Below are 19,246 nucleotides of genomic sequence, written 5' to 3'. Positions count from 1 at the left end.
ACGGTAAACTATGGGAATGTTACATGCGGTAAAATATTTATGTTATTCTTATTTTTGTGTACTGCTCAATAACAGATCTATGCATTGAACTTCGAGCCAAAAATAAACTGACTTGATCGTGTGAGAACAACGACTCTGATTGTTTTCTTGTATTTCTGCTCAAAAAAATCAACTGGGAATACTGACAGTGTATTCATTAATGAGGTCCCCAGAGTCTCACCCTTGACATTGTTATTCCAAACATCATTTGCATAGCCTGAATACTACTTTCAATAATTAAATGAGAATGATGTTGTGCATTTCTCTTTTGCAAAATGAATGACATATGCAAATATGACAGTCTAGACACAGCGTGGGTATTTTCCAATCAGAAATCTTCGTAGCAGTGTTACTCTAAGATTCGTTTTCTGCTTTATCCAATCCATATAATAGCTGGGGAAAATTTTATACATGCTAAAATGATAAAGCTAAATGTGAAAACAAAGGGGAAAAGCCTGTATGGATTTTCCAGTAAAATATACAGATTTTCTCAAATGTTAGTATAACTGCAGCCAGAGATCAAATAATTCTCTAACATTTCTTGATAAAATATAAATTTTTTCCAGTAAGAATGGAAAATTGTTATGTAAATATAGCTTCCACTGCCCCGATTAAGCATTCTCTTCAAATATTTGTTGGACTGCAGGATATGCAGTTTGAATATTTTTATTCAATAAGATATCAAAAGTAAATGGTGTAGCATGCATTCGGCATCGATTTTAAAGGCATCAGCGTAAGCGAAATGAGGCTCATGAAAATTTATGATCATATAAAATCTTCTCTTCATTTTAGCTCATGCAAAGTAAATACTGGTGCTGTATTTCCAGTGAAAATTAATTCTTGCTATAATCCCTCTTGCCTTGCAGATACTAATCATTACTTTCATTCCCAAATTGCAGTCTCACAGATTCTGTCATTGCTTGGCATAGATCCATTTCCACAGCCAAACAATGATCAGCCTCATCTTAAACTTATACTTTGACTGCACCTACTTTGGAAATAAGGAGACTAAAACAACTGTCGTGTTCATATTTTGAGGGTTTATTTATGTTGAGAAGGTAACAGTCTAAAACACAGAGACCAGAATACGTTTCATACTGAACAAATTGGGTCATCTACATATGTTCCTTGTATCACGGAGTATTGTCTATTAAAAAACACAAAAGAAATGAGAGTCAAAAAATGTTTTGATCTGAAAGCAACTGTTGTAACAAACATTTGATGGAACAAAGATGACAGGATTCGGACAATATATCTTTACTAGTGGACAAGCAAACATTTAAAAGTGCTTGATAAAACAAACTGCTCTAATACACGAATTATTGCTTTAGAGATTCTACTTTTTTGATGTATTGCATCATTCTGACCACAACAAAATCATAACGTAAATGTGATAATTCCCTTTTTAACAGAAAAGATTCTTGCTGAATGAATCCAAAGCTGATCCAACGCTTCTTGGATGTCCACGTTTCGCCTTCCTTGCTGCTTTCTGCTGAAGGATAATAAAACAAAAAGAAATGAAATATTATTAAAAACTTCCCCAATCAGACGATAGCAAGCACTCCCCTAACGTTCATTTTTCGGTGAACCTTTGGCACTTGCATTAAGAGAACAGAAGAGTACGTTGGATTTATTACATAAAAGCCTAAAACTGAAACCTTTTCTTTGCACTATGGACAAGAAGATGATGAAAAACAATATCTGCATATTTGTTCTTGGTGCTGGAGTAGGATCAATGGCATCTGATGCCATCCTTTAGATAAAGGAATCTGTAGCCTTTAAGAGCATAATCTCCTCCACTTGATCAGTATGTGCCTCTAAACCAGGGTGGTAATCTCCATTTTGAGGAGATCTATGCACAAGTAGTGGTATTTCACTTACAGTGCGGATCTGATTTGTAACATCCAGACCGCCATAGACAGTATTCATAGTCTGGATCTCACTTACCGCTTTAAGGTACTGGACTATCAGAACAGTGCTTGCTGTCAGAGGGCTCTTCTTGGTTTAGGTTCTCGTCATCTTTTGGTCTGCTGGAGCAATCGTTCTCATCCGGCACTTCAGATTCTTGATGACATGCATCCACTTTATTAATTTCTTCCTCTGCATTTTCCAGGGAAACCGTTTTATGTTCTGCAGTGTCCTGTGTGTTTTCCTCTTTTCCCTCAGCATTTGACTGAGCGCATTCGACCTCAGGAACAGTGGCATCGTCTTCAGGGCTGGATTCATTTTCCTGACAGACTTCTTTGCTTGCAGTGCCATTAACACTGGTACTGTCCTGTGATGTAGCTGCTGCTTGAGGTGGGTTCTCTGGTGGTTTCAGCTCAAGGTCGGACTGCTTTTCTCCTTCATTAGTGCTTTTGTTGTCCTCCACTTCACTTTTTTCTTCATTCCCAGTTGGGAGATCACCCACAGTCGTCTGATTAGCAGAGTCTTCATCATGCTTGACATTTTCAAGGCTTTGGCTTTCACATTCCCTTACTTTACCATCTTTGTCATCAGGAGTATCACCTGCACTTTCTCCATCTCCATCCTTCTGCTCCACGACGGCTTCTCCGACGTCCAAACTGGCGCTTTTCCCCTTGCGCAGGAGAAAATTTTTTAGTGACACAGCTCTGTTGAAATGAGTCTTTTTCTCTGTTTGTTTGGAAACTTTCACTTCTTCTTGACAAGCTTGTGCCTCGTTATGCGCATCTGCGTCTGCCCGCTCTTCTTCAGTGACAGTAACGTGATCCACTGACTTCTTGGACTTGGGTGTCACTCGCTTCTTGAATGAAGTCCAGATTTCACTGGCATGGTGATCTGTTGATTTGGCGTGCTGCGTAGAAGACACTTCTTCCTCTTGCTCTGCATGTGCCTTATCTTCTGTTTCTACCTCCCCTGGAAGCTTGCCATCTTCACAGAGTGCCACGGTCCCCTGATCTACATCCCCAGTGATCTGTTCTCCTTTATCAGCACCCTTTGATTTATGGATGCCAGTCATAGATGGGTCTCTCTTCAGCCCTTGGAATGTCCATGATCTTTTCAATTTCCATTTTTTCTGCCCGGTATGATCCACCTTTGACTCGGATTCTCCAGTGTCGCCGTGTGAAGCCTCTGCTCCTTCCAAATCCTTGGAATCCTCATTGCTTTTCTTGACATTCTTCTGTGGCATAAACTTCTTAAAAGAATGCCAGGCTTTCCTTTCGTGAGGAATCAACCTGTGCGGCTCCCCAGCTGCTTTTGAATCATCAGTCGGATCGGTTGCATCGCAGCAGGCTCCGGCGTCTTCCATTCTGTCCAGGGATCTGGATCTAGTCTTTTTCCCTGTCTGAGCTTCATCGGCGACGTCTTTTTTCTCTGTGCTTTTGTGTGAGAAAATTCTGGACACAGGCTTGCGAATGAAATCCCGCACACTGGACTTCTCACTCTGCTTTGGCTTAACATCCTTGTTAGAGCTTGATGGCTTTTGTTCTTTTGCAGTCGCCTCATCCTCCTGCTTTTCTGATTCTTCATTGTTGCACTGTTTTTGTGGCCCGGAACCTTCCGAACTGGATGATGGAGGAACAGATCCCTCCTCCCCTTCTTTGACTGGGCAGAGAGCTGTGGACTTTTCCTGCTCTGGACCTTCCACATTTGCCTCTGTACTACCTACATCTTTCTTTTTCTTCCCTACCATTACTTTACCCAGCTTCCCACTGTTTTTTAGGAAAGAGCCCCAGATTTTCTCTGAGGTCGGCTTGGTTTTGCCGTCACCCAGCTGTTGCTCTGTGCTTTGTGTAACTTCATCAGTGGGCTTCTGTTCTTCAGACTGTCCTGTGGATGGTTCCAAATTTATGGGTTTCATTTCAGCTCCCTCCAAGCCATCTTCTTCAACAGGGTCATTGCATGTTACAGCTGCCATGTCAATAAAAGTATAGGAATATCAGGAGTAGCAATTTCTTTTCTGTCTAATGCAGCAAAGTTCATTGATCATGAATTGACACGGAGAATAATCCGAAACGGCTTCTCTTCAGAATACAGCGATCCATATGATGTTTCCAGGTGATCCAAAGAGATGAGGAACTGTAATCCTGGTGAAAGAAAGAAGTTAAAAATGACTCAGTAAAACAACAGAATAGAAAAAGGCCTATGCAAAATAGCATTGACTGCATCTGTATGTTGAGTAGTCTGTCCTTGACTCAGCATAAAGCAACGATGACCGATATTAGCCAATTCAAATATACAGGATAGCGCAATAGCTTGAAATGAAGTAAATAAATATTGAATATATTCTAGACAGCTGCTGTGTAGACTTTTGATTTCTCTCACCTAACCATTCAAAAGTCATACTGCATAGCTAAGTAGATGTACGGTTTGCTGAGATGTCGTCACAAAAGGGTGCTACACAGAATTGGAGAGAAAACAAGCAGATGTGCAGAATATTTAGCAATAAAATAAGAAGACTATATATATGTATATAAGTGTTACAAATTTAATGAGTTTTACGTGCAGCTGTTCTACGTGATTAACGTGATTTGCCATAATTTACCAAGGATTTGAACACAGCTGCATTATATTATTCAAATGACTATGTGGAATAAGCCAAATTGACTTTTAAATCTAAAGTAAACAATCTAACATGCAATGTAAACGTACGTTATCTTCTTTCGGTATTAGGGTAACACAATCAAAAACTCCGGAAAAAAGCTAATAACCTTTGGAGTTCACGGTGTCTGTGTGTTTCTAGTGCATCTGGCCTGCTTCCACAGGAAAGTGAGACAACAGAGTCTCTCCTGACTGACATATGAACAACTGAGCTCTTGGCTGGTTTCCCTCTTCGACAAACCCAGTTCTTTGTTATCTACAACGCTCTAGCACATCCGAAAAAAAAAATGGAGAAACCAGTGCTAGACCTTCACTTTACGTTCCAATCTCACATTGCAGAAATAAAGCAGCATTCGAACGAGGAAGCAGTGAAAAGCCAATGCAAATTGTCCAGACAGCAGGTGCCTGTCCTTTCCTAAACCTCATTTACATATCTAACATGGATCACAATACCCCTCCCCCTCCAGCCCTTACGAATGTCTACGCATTGTTGTTGTTGCTGCAATATTATTATCCCCAAAAAGAAGACTGAGCTATTCTGCTCAAGCTGTTTAGACATCAAATCAAGAGAATCAACACGCATTTTCCCAATTAGAGAAAACCATGAGGGCATGTAAAACAATAATTAGATACCCCCATATTAATTATATTGTGTATTCTGGGACAGTAAAATGAAAATAAATTATTCATTCATTCATAGCAAAATGATTTAAAAGTGATGATAGGAGTATTATAAATGTCACATTTTTGAGAACTAAATATTTTAGTATTTCATGTTCTGTCACAATTATGTCAACGCCAAACCACCATAAAAATATATATTTGCATAAGTATTATGCATATCTAGTTTTTAAAGCATGCTTTTTTTTCACCTACTGGGAAAATAAATACTACCTGACTGCAGTCTTATTGTAATCTTATCACTCGACATTTTCAAAATGAATTGCTTTGATTCGTAAAAGAATAAAGCGGAGGACGAGACCATTTACTTGTTTACTTGAGTGAGTTTTTAAATGTCTGACAGCAGGCAGTCCAACAGATAGTGAATAACCCCTGTGAAAAACCGAGACTGTAACCGAAATTCACCATTCTTTTTTCCATATACTATAGTGACTGCATTAAGCGTGTAATTCGACAAAACGCACCCGAATACGCGTAGTGAACACAATAAGAAAGCTATATCCTAAAATCCAAAACAATTCTTTTCGTTCACTTACTCTCTTAATGCAAAAAAAAACAATACACTGAAATCCTCACTAGCATTTTATGTAGAATATAAAAATGAAATCCTACAAGTTAGTAAGCTGTGAATTAAGAAACAAAACAAAGGATGAATTGATCATACATTCCCGCATAAAATTTGAGTTAATATAACAATGATTTCCAAACCTCGTGCTCGTTAAGGTAAATCCGTTATTGCGTATGAAAGAAAGGTAATAATCGATCCCAGACAGTGAAAGACGCAAATGAAATCCTTTCTCGTCTCCTCTCGCCTGAAAGCAGCCAAGCCAGTGTCTGGAATTGCGCGGGGACGTGAGGGTCGCAGCAGTATTAAGAGACGCGCAGCTGGGGTTCAGCAAATACACACCATCTATATCACCCCGTTGCCCTTAGCAACCAGTGAGACATCCCCCATCTCTCTCTCCGCTAAGAGGGTTAGAGTGCACGGCAGAGATTGCTTCGCTTAGGATCTAATTCGTCTTCACAGTTAAGAACCACTTGCGTTTGGTTTACGTAAAAGTCATAACATTGTAAATGCAGATTCTCCACCTTGGAATGAGAAATCGCTCCGGTACAGACAAAACAATCGTTGACAATAAAACTGATGTTCAAATCTTTGAACGACGGCAACTTAATGAGAATTAAGCCATTAAACCCTGGGCATTTATCTGTCTAAATCCCAAGGTTGGCAACCTTGCTTGGCAAACTCTCAGTTTTCCATTCGTGGTGCGTGATTACGGTGAAGTTAGTTTAACTGTGAATTTGGGTTCTTCAGTTTAACTCTCGTTTAATGTATAGTCACATAAATTCAGGGGCCTTTCACAAACTTTGGTTTCATCCATAAACCTGAAAACATGAATGATTTGATTTCATATTGATGGAACCGGGCTGATTTAACGAGGTATTTAAGGGAGTGTCGTAAAAGTGACGATATTTATAGATTTAGAATAAGGGCTGGAACTTATGCCAGGCAAGACGAGGTTGCCAGTCATACGTAGAGACACCAATTGGCCTAAATGTACGTCTTTGGGCTGAAATTGCATGACGTAAAGCAAACCCGTGAAAGAAAGACAGATTCCTAGCACACACAGTACAAAGACAAATTCCTTAAATTTTTTAATTTAAATCAAATGTGGGTGAAAAGTAACATCCTTGACTATATATATATATATTTTTTTCATCTTAAATCTGAAAAAGTAATACCTTTTCGAAAATACCCCAGTCGTTTTAAAATTTGTTTATGTAACATTTTATTTTGTTTTATTTATTATTAAACTAAAGCCTGTAGAAACAAACATAGTTGGTTATTTCGCTCATGGCTTTACACATTTATTCATAAGACTGTAAAAAACTGTTTAAAATTTCCAAATGTAAGAAATTCCTCAGAAATGTAGCTGGTTATATTGCATTTTTAGTTAAATATAACGTTTTGCTAAAATCAGATTTAAAATGCAGTGAATTTACCTATAGCCACGGTACTGAAATTTTGAAGGTTGTGAATATATTTCCACTTGCAGCTGAAGTTTCGCCGGTTGTTGAATTTTTAGTGTTTGGAGATTACTGATGAGCTGCGGTTGCTCCATGGGTGGCACTATAACCTGGTATTCCCGGTCACGTGCTTTTGATTTCATTCTCAGGCTGTGTGTGGAATTTGCATGCCCTTCCTGTGTTGGGACTGATTTCCTCCCACAGTCGAAAGGTGTGCTGTTCAGGTGAAACACTGCCCCTAATATCAGACAAATAGTCAATATTCCACCAATTCGGCTGCATTACACATTATTCCATGTGTTCTAATTATACAATCAGCTTCAGCTCAGGTGGGACTGAATAAATGTGGTATTTTTTTGTATATCGTGTGCATCACCATCTGGCAATACCATGAAGTCATACCTTTGTATTTAATGCATTGAAATGCCGCCATTAGTGTATACCAGCAAGCCAAGCTTTGTGAATCATATTGGCTAATAGTGAAAATACTGTTGCCAACACTGCATAAAAGCATCTTGTTGAAATGCCAGACTTTTGGACATTTAATTTGCCTGTAAAATTCCAGATTTAAGAATGTGAAAACCTTTTTTTAAGCACATGAGCTTCTTAGTATGGGCAGCAAGTTGCAGCTACATGCAGCACAGATGTAAATATGTATCTGCTTCCTGATTAATGAAGGGCACTGGTATTATAAACTGGGAAAGGCCATTTATCTGAGTTGCTTCTATAAGCTATCCATTGGTATAAGTATTACTGTAGCCTGTGCAAGTGTCTGGGAAAAAAATGATTTGCTTAGCAATAATGGAAAAAAAAAACATATTTATTATTTATGTTAGATTCCGTTGCTCAACAAGTAGCACATTCTGCTAACCATGCAAAGGTTGTGGGTTCAAAGCACAGGGAGGAATACCTTAACAAAGTAATCCTTCTCTCTTCTGTTACTTTGGATAAAATTGCGAGATAATTAAATTTGGTTTCTTCGACTACAGACACAGACATGCTACAAATCCAAAAACATATTTTACATGTCACTGTCAATGCATGTAAGCTGGGAAATACCCTGAAACTGCACCAAGAAAGTGACTAGAGGAGAAAACAAACCATGAAGACAGTTTCTCTGACCAATGTTTTCTCTTTTAACATCAGAAGGAAACTTCCCTGAGGATAAAAGAAATTGTGTTTTCCTTGAAAAGGATTGGGGGAGACGATCTTCAGGAGCTTAACTGTACTCTTTGATATGGATGTGTAATCAGATCTACACCACTAGGGGTCTTAGAGAAAGTTCTTCATGACATTTTGAAATGAAATCCATATTCATTTTCAAATGGTGATTAAGGGGGAGACGAGGAGATGCCCTTAAAACTAAAGTGCATACATATTATTTCCTTTATTTATATATATATATATATATATATATATATATATATATATATATATACACATACATATATATAAAATGATTATAAAATGATTATTTATCATTATCTATTATTTAAATTACATTTGTAATATATATATATATATATATATATATATATATATATATATATATATATATATATATATATATATATATATATATATATTTTTTTTTTTTTTTCTTTTTACCAAATTTTTGATGAAGTCTACTAAGTCGGGGTGTAAGTTAACATATGTTCCACTGCATTGTCATGGATAATTTTGCATTTCAGTCTTTCAAACAATCTATTGCTAGTATTTTCATTTATTAATTTTTTAAGGCAAATCATCAGTACGATGAGTGATTTCTTCAGTGTATGTGAAAAAAAACTATGTAGTATTTCTGCATTCCTGTTTCTGACTGTGTGTTGTAGTGTGGAAATAACTCATCCTAATACCTTCTGACAACGTGGAGAATATGATAAAACTGAGACCCTCTCTACACTGAGAGGTAGGACACAAAGACCTTCATCTGCGTTAAGACATCCATTAATATTTTTAAAATGACATTCTTGGCATTTGAGATGCAGAACCACTTCTCTCTGAGACCATTTAGGTAATTGTGGACTACTTTGTACAGACCATTAATCTTTGTAATTAGGTTTCAGCTTTCTTCAGAACACATCGCTTCATATTTTTCCAGTTTCTTTTTATGGGACTTATTTTCTGGTTAAAACTGAAGACTTCAATATAAAAGATGGGGTTTGATTTTCATCTGTTTATGGCTGAAATTAATTGTGTGAATATCTGCATCAGGTCAGTGGGAAGCAACAAACCAATGAGAAGTGAAAGTCGCTTCACGTCTTTAGCAAAATACACATATTTAAAGTTTTTTCAACACATAAAAATTCATTCAGGAAACCACTTGTAAAATGGATACATAAGGATTCCATAAGGATACATATGATTCCATAAGGGTATTTTGTAGGGCAACAACCCACTAAACTACCACAGTTATTAAAATACAATATAGCAGATAAAAGGTTGTGGTAGCTGTAGTATTGTGTGATAATGCATCAAAATCAGAATTTTTATTGCCACATCACCATGGCTGGTGGAACTTTTTGTTGGCACATCTTGCTACTGTAGGAGATACCATGGCGATAGACAACAATTAGGGCATAATACAGATGGAGAAAACATACAGAACACAAGATGCACAACAGAGAGGAGTGAATGTAAGACATAATGATAAAGTAGTTGTACAATTTTGTACTGATTGTAAGTAATGTTTAGCCAAAGCAATTTGTTTTACTTCTAGTTTTCCAGCATTCTGTGCTGCCTTAATAGATAATTATAGTAGGAACAAATACAAATTTGCAAATCAAAAAAATATTATATAGCTAAATTATTTCAATTCAAATTCAAACAAATATTGTATATGACATATATAACAGTAATGGGTTGAATCGATGCAGGGTAGTGGGTTTAATTGATTTGCAAAAATTACTTCTGTGGTTTACTAATGTTTAGAAAATCCAAAGGCAAAGGATTATCATTTACAACATCTGCAAGTGTTTACAGGTGTTAGTAAAAAGCAAAGGGGTAGCCTTTCTGAATATGAAAGAATATTTTGTGATAATTATAAAAGTGAGTGATAGAGAAATTAAACAAGGGTCAGAACTGTGATTTCTCAGCATTGTGTCAGGGAAGCCTCATCCAGTTTGTAGGAAAGTAACAAACACAGACAGTTAACCTGCACTGACCTTTAATAGGGGAGACCATGTATGACTGTCACATACAGCATTTTACTATCTGTATATGTCAGGATCGGAACATAAAGTCATTGAAAAACGCTTTAAGTATTGGGCAAAAATTAACACCCTGTGTGTCCATGTAAATTCAATAACTGATTAACTGTCAAACACAGCCGGGCACATTATGTGGGGTGACTCTCCCCTATGTAATTAATAGATAGATAGATAGATAGATAGATAGATAGATAGATAGATAGATAGATAGATAGATAGATAGATAGATAGATCGATCAAGTAAAGCACTTCGGACGTGTAACAGCGAGACAAAGAAGGGTCATAAGACATAATAAAGGGACATGCATATTTTTAACCTTTACAAAATATCCCAGCATTCAGGAATTCTCAACTAAGCGAACAGCTTGTTCTTGGGTTCTCTTGAAAATCTTCAGCGGAACGTCACAGACTGATCCAAGTCGCCATGGCAATGCATTACGTAGGATGTGCACGCCAGTGACGGAAACTGAGCCGTCTGCTGCTAACCTGTTAGCAATGCTAACGTCTTGCGGTCGCTAACATTGCTGAGATTTACTAGTCATTGTCTATGCACTTTTCAGGCTAATAGAAGTTTAATAGCACCAAGGACACACATAATATTGTTTTAAATATTAATATTTATTGAGAATTTAACGGTTACTTATTTACTTACTTAATTCATATTTTCCATCGCCTTTATTTGGTTAGCTGCGCAAACTTGGGCGATACCATTATTGCTTATTTATAGAGGGGGATTGTGGGATTTACATGGAGTGTACCACGTGTGTGCGGGTGTTTTTTTTCTATGACGTAGTAAACAAAAGAGAAATGTTGTAGTATTTATTTTTAAATATTGTGATTATCTGATTTTATGCTTGTCTATATTTGTATTAAAGTAGATTTTTTTTCTATTTGGTACGGACGAGGTGGAGCCATTGCATAAATAAGTCTGTGAAGCTGTTGACAGCTTTTGCTTTTGTTTGGAGGACGTGGGGGTGAAATGAGAAAGGAGAAAAAAGAAGGGGCAGAAGCCATTATCATCAGAAGTCACATCATTAGTTCTGAAGTTTCTGCCTACTTTAGGGATTTCTCCTTTCTTGGAAGCATTTAAAACATATTTCCTGACGTTTAGGATTTTTTTCTATATTGTCTAACACTCTTTTGTTGAATAGACTGTATTTGTTCCGAGAAAACTTAAATCCTCTTACTTGTGAGCCTACACGTGATAAGGAATAACACAATCCAGTACCTATATACAAATAAAATATAAATAAATTTGATCATAACATTTATTTCTCATACATTCTATGTTCACCAGTATACTCGTGTGACAATCTCACCTCTAGAGGGAGACAAAAAGATTGTTGAAAAATTCACTACATTACAAGTGTATTTATTTGAAGCTTTTGTCCAAAAGAATATGCTTAGGGTCCGAGTGCAGTCAAACAGCATCCAGTGCCAAAGGTCTTACTCAACGGCCCAGTGGGGTTATAGCTGGTTATAGCTAAAATGGCTATTAAATACCTATGAGATTTTAAACTGCTTTTTACGTCTTTATTGCTTTTTATCAGTATAAATATAGGAGCAGTTGATGATAAAAATGCAGGTCTGAGATTATAAGTGTATGAACACTAATATTCTCCATCCATCCATCCATCCACCTTCCAGCTGTTTGTCGACTACAGGGCCATGGGGGGGGGGGGGGGGGGGGTCTCGTGCCTACCCCAAGTGCCACATAGTACACATATACAGAAGTGCACTCAGGTTATCTAAACAGGAGGTCTTTGCACTGCAGCAGGAAACGCACATGAGGAGGGAGAACATCGATTGTCCACACACACACACACACACACAGATTTGTAGTTATATCTTTGTGGGGAATCTCCATTAGTTTCTATGGGGAAAACTCTGATCCCAACACGATGACCTTAACCATAAGTAACCAAACTATACATGAGGCTTTTGACATTTTTCAGTTTTTAATTACGTTCACGGATCTTTGTGGGAACCTGAAAATGGAAAATGTCAAAATAACATTTAAACACAAATAATTGTGTTGCCACAATGTAATATTAATGTGATCCACACACACATGCAAAAAAGTGACAAAATCATACATCACATTATTAAATGCAATTAATTAAAAATGATACTGAAATCTATGCCTAATTATTGACAAAGCTGCTTGTGGTGTCATAGTAGTGCATCTGCCAGTGTGAATGAAAGAATACTGCCTTTGCAGCATGAAAAGGAAAATTATTAAAATATACAAAATCTTTTTATTGTAGCATTTGCGTGAAAATGCAGCAACCAGAGGCAAAGAATGTACAAGAATCAATAAATTACATGCATAGTATGAAATTCAGCATATATTTTTAGATTAGTCCAATGGCCCATTAAAATGTTGTGGGGGGGTGGGGGGGTGGCTATTGGAATCTGGATGATTAATGTTGGAACAGAACTGGCCCAGAATCTCCTTTTTTCTCTAATAATTTTCTGCTTTCTAATTGCTTGGGTAGCAATTCTATATTCTTTAAATATATTCATATTTAAATATGTTTATGTATGATCTACTTAGTAAAATAAAGTGGCATATTATGTATAAATATATTTATGCCTAACCGCCCTTAGCTTTATATGAGTTTATAGCTGTGGAAAAAAAAAAATTCTGTGGTTTTCTTTGTGGAAGGTCTTTGCCAGTTAAATGTACCTGGGATCCCCTTGAACAGCTTACTTAACTGGCCAGACACATTTTTGTAACTAATCTATTGTGGCCAGTATACTTCTGTACACTGTCGGAGATGCTGGACGGCAGAACAAAATGAGCAGCTTCATCACAGGACGGACCCTGGGCCCGATCCCAGAAAGCAGCTGCCGAAAAGAGAATGGTGGCAAAAGTGGAGGACCTTGTGAAAAAAATCCCTCCATCCCCTTCCCCCCTCCACGGGGTGTTCTGTTGGAGCACATGTTCTTCCCCAACTGGCCATTGCATCTATCCATCCATGCATCCATCCGCTTCATACCATAAAAGATAATTCTTTAAATTGCTGTTTTCCTTGACTTAATGTAAGGCAAATATGCGTGTTTTTTCTTCAAAATGTAAAAGAATCTCAGATGGAAACACACACATGCGCTCACATATACATACTGCATATTTATACAATTTGAGTATTTATCAAAAATGACAACTTTTTTAAATCAGGCTAAAACCAGGACCAGGGACAACAATTCCATAAAAATGCAAACATATATAAACGTTTAAAAGTGAATGCCTGGATTAGAATGAGTTTTCAACTCAGCTGATTATTGGCAAGCGAAATAAATTGTCACCATGCCAATAGTATAGACCAACAGTAGGCATTGCCCACAATCCTACTAAGGAGACTGGCTGCAATCAAGTGCCATGCTGGGCAGCTGTCTACACATCACCCCCCTGAAGAACTGCACAAGAGTCCATTCCTGCTGATTCATCCTCTCCTGTTGGGCCAGACTGTTTCTTGTTTCAACCCAGAAGCATACGGCTGGGCTGCAGTGTGCCCAGACAGGCAGTGAGGTGCATTCGGCACTAAACCTGAACAGGTTTTCCGCCTGGATTCTGAAACGGCTTGTAAAATACAGCCGCCATCTGGTGTCCCAATTTCTTCCTGGCATATAGCTCAATGGCTCAATATGGTATGCATTATACTCACTGCTTATTTGAAGACAGGCTTACAATACAAATACGCTGTTCTCGCTAATGCTTCACAGAAATTTCTTACCTGTGATTTAGAGAATTTTATAGAAGAGTAAAGTAATGCATTTTAGGCGCTAATGATTCTATATAAACCATTTAGGCCCCTTTTAATAATAACAAGCATTGGCATTGGCAGTTTGAAATTGTAACAGGCGTAATATCCAACTGCTGCTACTTTTACAGTTATAAAGTAATGTTACAGTAATCTTCTTTCTCTAGCTTTTAAAAGATAAATTATCCTGTAAAGTAAAACATAATCTAAAAATATATTGTGCATGGCAGTGAATTGTACATTAGGGATGTATACCGGACGCATCTTCTAGCATGCATAATATATAAACCAGTTTCCCCCAACTTAGTCAGAGCTCTCTGGAGGACTTGTGTTTGAAGCTGCACAGTACTTTCATAATCTCTGTATTTCACAACATCCTGCTGTGAAGAGCAGACTGCCTCCATTGTGACCTGCATGAACCAGTTATCTCTGCATCCCTGAAGGTATTGCCATTACACCTGTTTGTAATGTAACAAAATAAAAATAAAAAATGTTGTTCCCCCATCTGAACTGTATGTCACTTAAGCAGTCATTGACTATTAAAAAAAATGGAATGTTAGTTTACAGATGGATGCATTTTATATAAGACATGATGATGTGACATTACTACATTTATATTGACAATATATAAACACCCATTCATCCATCCTGCCATCCACTCATCTTCTGTACTCTTTACCTATAATACAGAGGACCGGCACCTCACCCAGAAACAGTGACAGCACAGCGGGGAATATCCCAGGATGGGGCGCCAACACATCGCAGCGCACACACACCATTCACACCTACAGGCAGTTTGGTAACTCCAATTCACCTTGGCATGTTTTTGAACAGTAGGAGGAAAACCCATGACACAAAGAGGACATGCAAGCGCCACATACATCGAGCTGAGGCAGGGAATCGAACCCTGTAAGTAGTCATTTTCAGCAAATTGTAATTGCAAAGAAAAAAAAAACACAAATACTTTTTCTTCAAGACACTGGTGAACACTGCAGTGCAACACAAGAATACATGCATTAAGTAAGTTTGTCAATATATAAAGGAAAACACTAATTTGGTGGCCCGTATTAACAAAACTTTGCTGTATTGTGCTTGAAGTATCATTTGTTGTGTGAGAGACTGTACACCTCCAGAATCTAAACAATGTATGATATATATATAATATAACTATAAGTATGGAATAATTGAGTGTGGTGAAAAAATAGAAAATGTCGCCTTTGAGGGCCCATTCCTCTTGATTGCCCTGACCGCCACATGGTCAGCACTTCTGCCATTAAAATCAAATATTGGAATCGGGATTAGTGACAGATGATGTCAAGGAAGGGGACTGGTGGCATAGAGCAAGCCTGAGTTGGCTTTAGTAGGACTGAAAATGAACTGCCATTATGAAGCAGTACCATTAGCTGTCAGCAGCTGTCAGCATGACCAACCCCTCATCCGGCTACAGTGTCACGGATTAAGAATTCTGAATAATAACAATTATTAATAGGGGACATTATGTCAGATGAACTGTTACAAAGTCACAAAGAGTTTAATTTTTTTTCAGTATTAAAGGAAGTGATGTAATGTCAAGTCTGTGTTTTTGTACTGTAATGTTTTGGCATCTTTGAAATTTGTTTACCTATTTGTTTGATTATTAAATGTTGTGCCGCCCTAAAGTAAACTCATAATCACATGATTAATAGACAAAATACAATCTATTATAGTCCATAAATAGTATGTTCTTAGAAGCTCACAAAAGTCTATACTAAAGAATTGCTTTATTTATTTATTTATTTATTTATTTATTTATTTATTTATTTATTCTTTTAAGAATCTTTTAGAGTAATGTTTGGTTGGGGGGTTTCATCCATTTTCTATTATTTTATTATAGAAATAAATAAAACACATATCTTCCACTATTATACCAGAGGAGCCTTATAATTAGCATACCAATGGAGGCTTACGGTTAGCTAATAGCCATCACATGCGCATACACAATCACAAATTGCAGCTAATTTAAAGACATTATATTTTGAAAAAACACTAGTTCAAGTACTGAGTGAATAACAAGGTTGGTTCTCCAGTTTAAGAAAGTACAGGCTGAGGCATAAAGTATAAATAAGACAGAATTAAATGTGATGGTGTTAAGGTAGAGAATGGTGTAACTAAAGGTTTTTTATTCATACCAAGCAAAAACACAAACGTCTTTTTTTATTTCAAGTGCAAAGGAACCCAGAATTGTCATGGAAACCTGTACAACCAGCCAAAACAGCAACCCAAAAAGCAACGGTGTGAAGCAGGCGACGTTGGGTATACTACGTTCCCTGAAAGCATGGATCCTGTTTAGGATTTAAAAAAATGATGGATCCATTTGAGAGTCATATTAATTGTATAGGTGTTTTGATGGATTGTGCTTTCAGAAAACAGATTTTTCGGATTTTTTTTAACGCAGACAAGGCAAAATATTATTATAGCGCCATCTGCTGTTCAACTTCGTAAACAGTTCTTCAAGCAGTTCTGGCGTCAAAAGTGGGTCCTACCAGGGGCTAGCTAGTTGTACCTCATGTATGAAATGTAACTCATTTCATTGCCTCCATCTGCTGCTTTATGCTGCAGCCTTATTCGATAAATAAACTTTGATTTGATTTGTACCTAATGAACTACAGACTGAGAGTATTTTACAATGGCTGAGGTTTGACTTTTTGATTTCCCATCCCCCCAGAAATATTTCGTATCAGCTAGGTTGGAAACTATTGAGGTCATTAGCTAGTAATTGATATTATCCCCCTCAGTGCAATATTATTATGTAATTTTTGCTCATTAGTGAGACCATGTTGTAACATAGCATGGTTCTGAGATAATTCGTATAATTTTTTTTGCAGGTTTGTAAAGTAAAAAACGCTGAAAAAATGGTATTAATTACTTAAAAGTGCATCAATATCCACTGATCAATCAAACTATTTTTAGTATCCACTTGTCCTATCTGGGTTGCAGGGGGCCTTGGTGCCTATGAGCACATGGCAGGGAAGAACCCGGGATGGGATGGTAGCCCATTACAGGGTACACTCACACACACACCATTCACAACATGGCAGGGAAGAACCCGGGATGGGATGGTAGCCCATTACAGGGCACACTCACACACACACCATTCACAACATGGCAGGGAAGAACCCGGGATGGGATGGTAGCCCATTAAAGGGCACACTCACACACACACCATTCACAACATGGCAGGGAAGAACCCGGGATGGGATGGTAGCCCATTACAGGGCACACTCACACACACACCATTCACAACATGGCAGGGAAGAACCCGGGATGGGATGGTGGCCCATTACAGGGCACACTCACACACACACTATTCACAACATGGCAGGGAAGAACCCGGGATGGGATGGTAGCCCATTACAGGGCACACTCACACACCATTCACAACATGGCAGGGAAGAACCCGGGATGGGATAGTAGCCCATTAAAGGGCACACTCACACACCATTCACACCTATGGGCAACATGGCAACACCATTCAGCCTTAGCATGTTTTTAGACCATGAGAGGAAGCCAGAGCACCCAGGGGAAACCCCACAATGATACGGGGAGAGCATGCAAACTCCACAAGCAGAGCCATGGCGGAGACTCGAACCCTGGTCTTAGAGGTATGAGGCAATAGTGCAAACCACCACATCACCATGCCACCCCTGTGTACATATTAACACTAACAGCCAAATCGCCCACAGTTTTTTTGTTACCAGTTCTTGGGTGTTCTGTGATGAAAACATGATTTTAACCATATATAATGAGTCGGACAGTGATTTGGTCCACACCCTGAAGCTGGCCACCTGGGACATCACTACACAATGGCCACTTCCATGAGCTAGACCTGAAGGCCAAATTATGGAATTATGGATAGAAGTGCCCGACTTGCCAGCAGACCAAAACTACCACTCCCCACCCCTCTGGAATACCTTCTCCATCACTGAGGTCCCCTTTGAATGAGTAGAACTCACCCAGGCAGGGCGCCTATGCTGTGCAGTGGGGGCCCACACATGTACACTGGTAGGGGTGCATTACATCAATGGCTACCCCGGAGCGGCACTATTCCAAAAGGCCACATCCAAGGCCATTACCTGGGAGAGTCTGTTTACCAGGGCTGGCCTCCCAAAGGAAATCCTACTGTAGCGGGAATGGTGTTTGTGTCACTCCTCCCCCAGGTCTGGCACTGTAGCTGCCTCCATGCTCACCACACCTGACTGTTTGTACGCCACCCCCACAAGGGTGTCGGAAATATAGATAGAGCCATAGTTAGAAAGACAGACAGACAGACAGACAGACAGACAGACAGACAGACAGACAGACAGACAGACAGACAGACAGACAGACAGACAGACAGATAGATAGATAGATAGATAGATAGATAGATAGATAGATAGATAGATAGATAGATAGATAGATAGATGCAACATCATAATATATATTACCTCCTCCTGCCACCGGGGCAAATTCGTTTCCCCCATGTCGTACTCATTCCCACACCACTGCACCCCCAGATTGTCTGGTTGAAAGTTTCAACCAAGTTAATGTCAGCCTAAAGGAGGCATACAACTGTGGAATCAAGTAAGCTTTCCAGCAGTTGAACTATTACTTCTTAGGGCAACTGTTGACCGTGGTAACAGACTATGCTTTGCTGCAATGGACTGTCCAGGCCAAGGACACAAGTGTTGGGGTGACCTGGTGGTTCCTGTCCTGCAATATGACACTTTTAACATTTTCCCACATGGACCTGGGGCTGCTCATGGAAACACAGACAGCCTGTCTCAGAAGCTGAGACACTTTAGGAAATAGAGATTGGGGCAATGGGAGCTTCTGGGAATGGAGATTATATTTTGCATTGTATGTATCTGCAGTAATCGTTATTAAATGCAGAGAATCCTTGAGTCAGTCTCACTGCCATATATGAAAGAACTCAGCCTTTCAAGC

The 19,246-nt window shown here is 38.5% G+C and overlaps 1 protein-coding gene across 3 annotated transcripts; it reads right to left on the bottom strand.

Moving 5' to 3' along the window:
• Window positions 1-1,059: 1,059 nt before the first annotated feature.
• On the bottom strand, window positions 1,060-6,199 carry si:ch211-137a8.4 (otolith matrix protein OMM-64). 3 transcript variants are annotated; one of them, XM_048982289.1, is made up of 3 exons: window positions 5,992-6,199; window positions 1,987-4,088; window positions 1,060-1,531 (listed from the first exon to the last, which is right to left on the bottom strand). In XM_048982289.1, exon 2 carries the CDS (start codon window positions 3,917-3,919, stop codon window positions 1,991-1,993), a length of 1,929 nt encoding a protein of 642 aa, XP_048838246.1. In that variant the 5' UTR covers window positions 3,920-4,088; window positions 5,992-6,199; the 3' UTR covers window positions 1,060-1,531; window positions 1,987-1,990. The 3 variants fall into 3 exon arrangements, with proteins under 3 accessions (XP_048838246.1, XP_048838245.1, XP_048838247.1); XM_048982288.1 differs by having other exon boundaries at window positions 1,060-1,528; window positions 5,992-6,198; XM_048982290.1 differs by lacking the exon at window positions 5,992-6,199 and adding an exon at window positions 4,713-5,196 and having other exon boundaries at window positions 1,060-1,528.
• Between the last annotated feature and the right edge of the window lie 13,047 nt (window positions 6,200-19,246).

This window comes from Brienomyrus brachyistius, chromosome 17, assembly GCF_023856365.1.
Source record: "Brienomyrus brachyistius isolate T26 chromosome 17, BBRACH_0.4, whole genome shotgun sequence".
Taxonomy (NCBI): Eukaryota; Metazoa; Chordata; class Actinopteri; order Osteoglossiformes; family Mormyridae; genus Brienomyrus; species Brienomyrus brachyistius.
The sequence above is the reverse complement of the archived record's forward strand: the minus strand, read 5'-3'. Positions and strand labels throughout refer to the sequence as shown.

Excerpts from the sequence above, each read along its gene's own strand:
- si:ch211-137a8.4 (XM_048982289.1), bottom strand. The coding sequence starts at position 3,919 with ATGGCAGCTGTAACATGCAATGACCCTGTTGAAGAAGATGGCTTGGAG.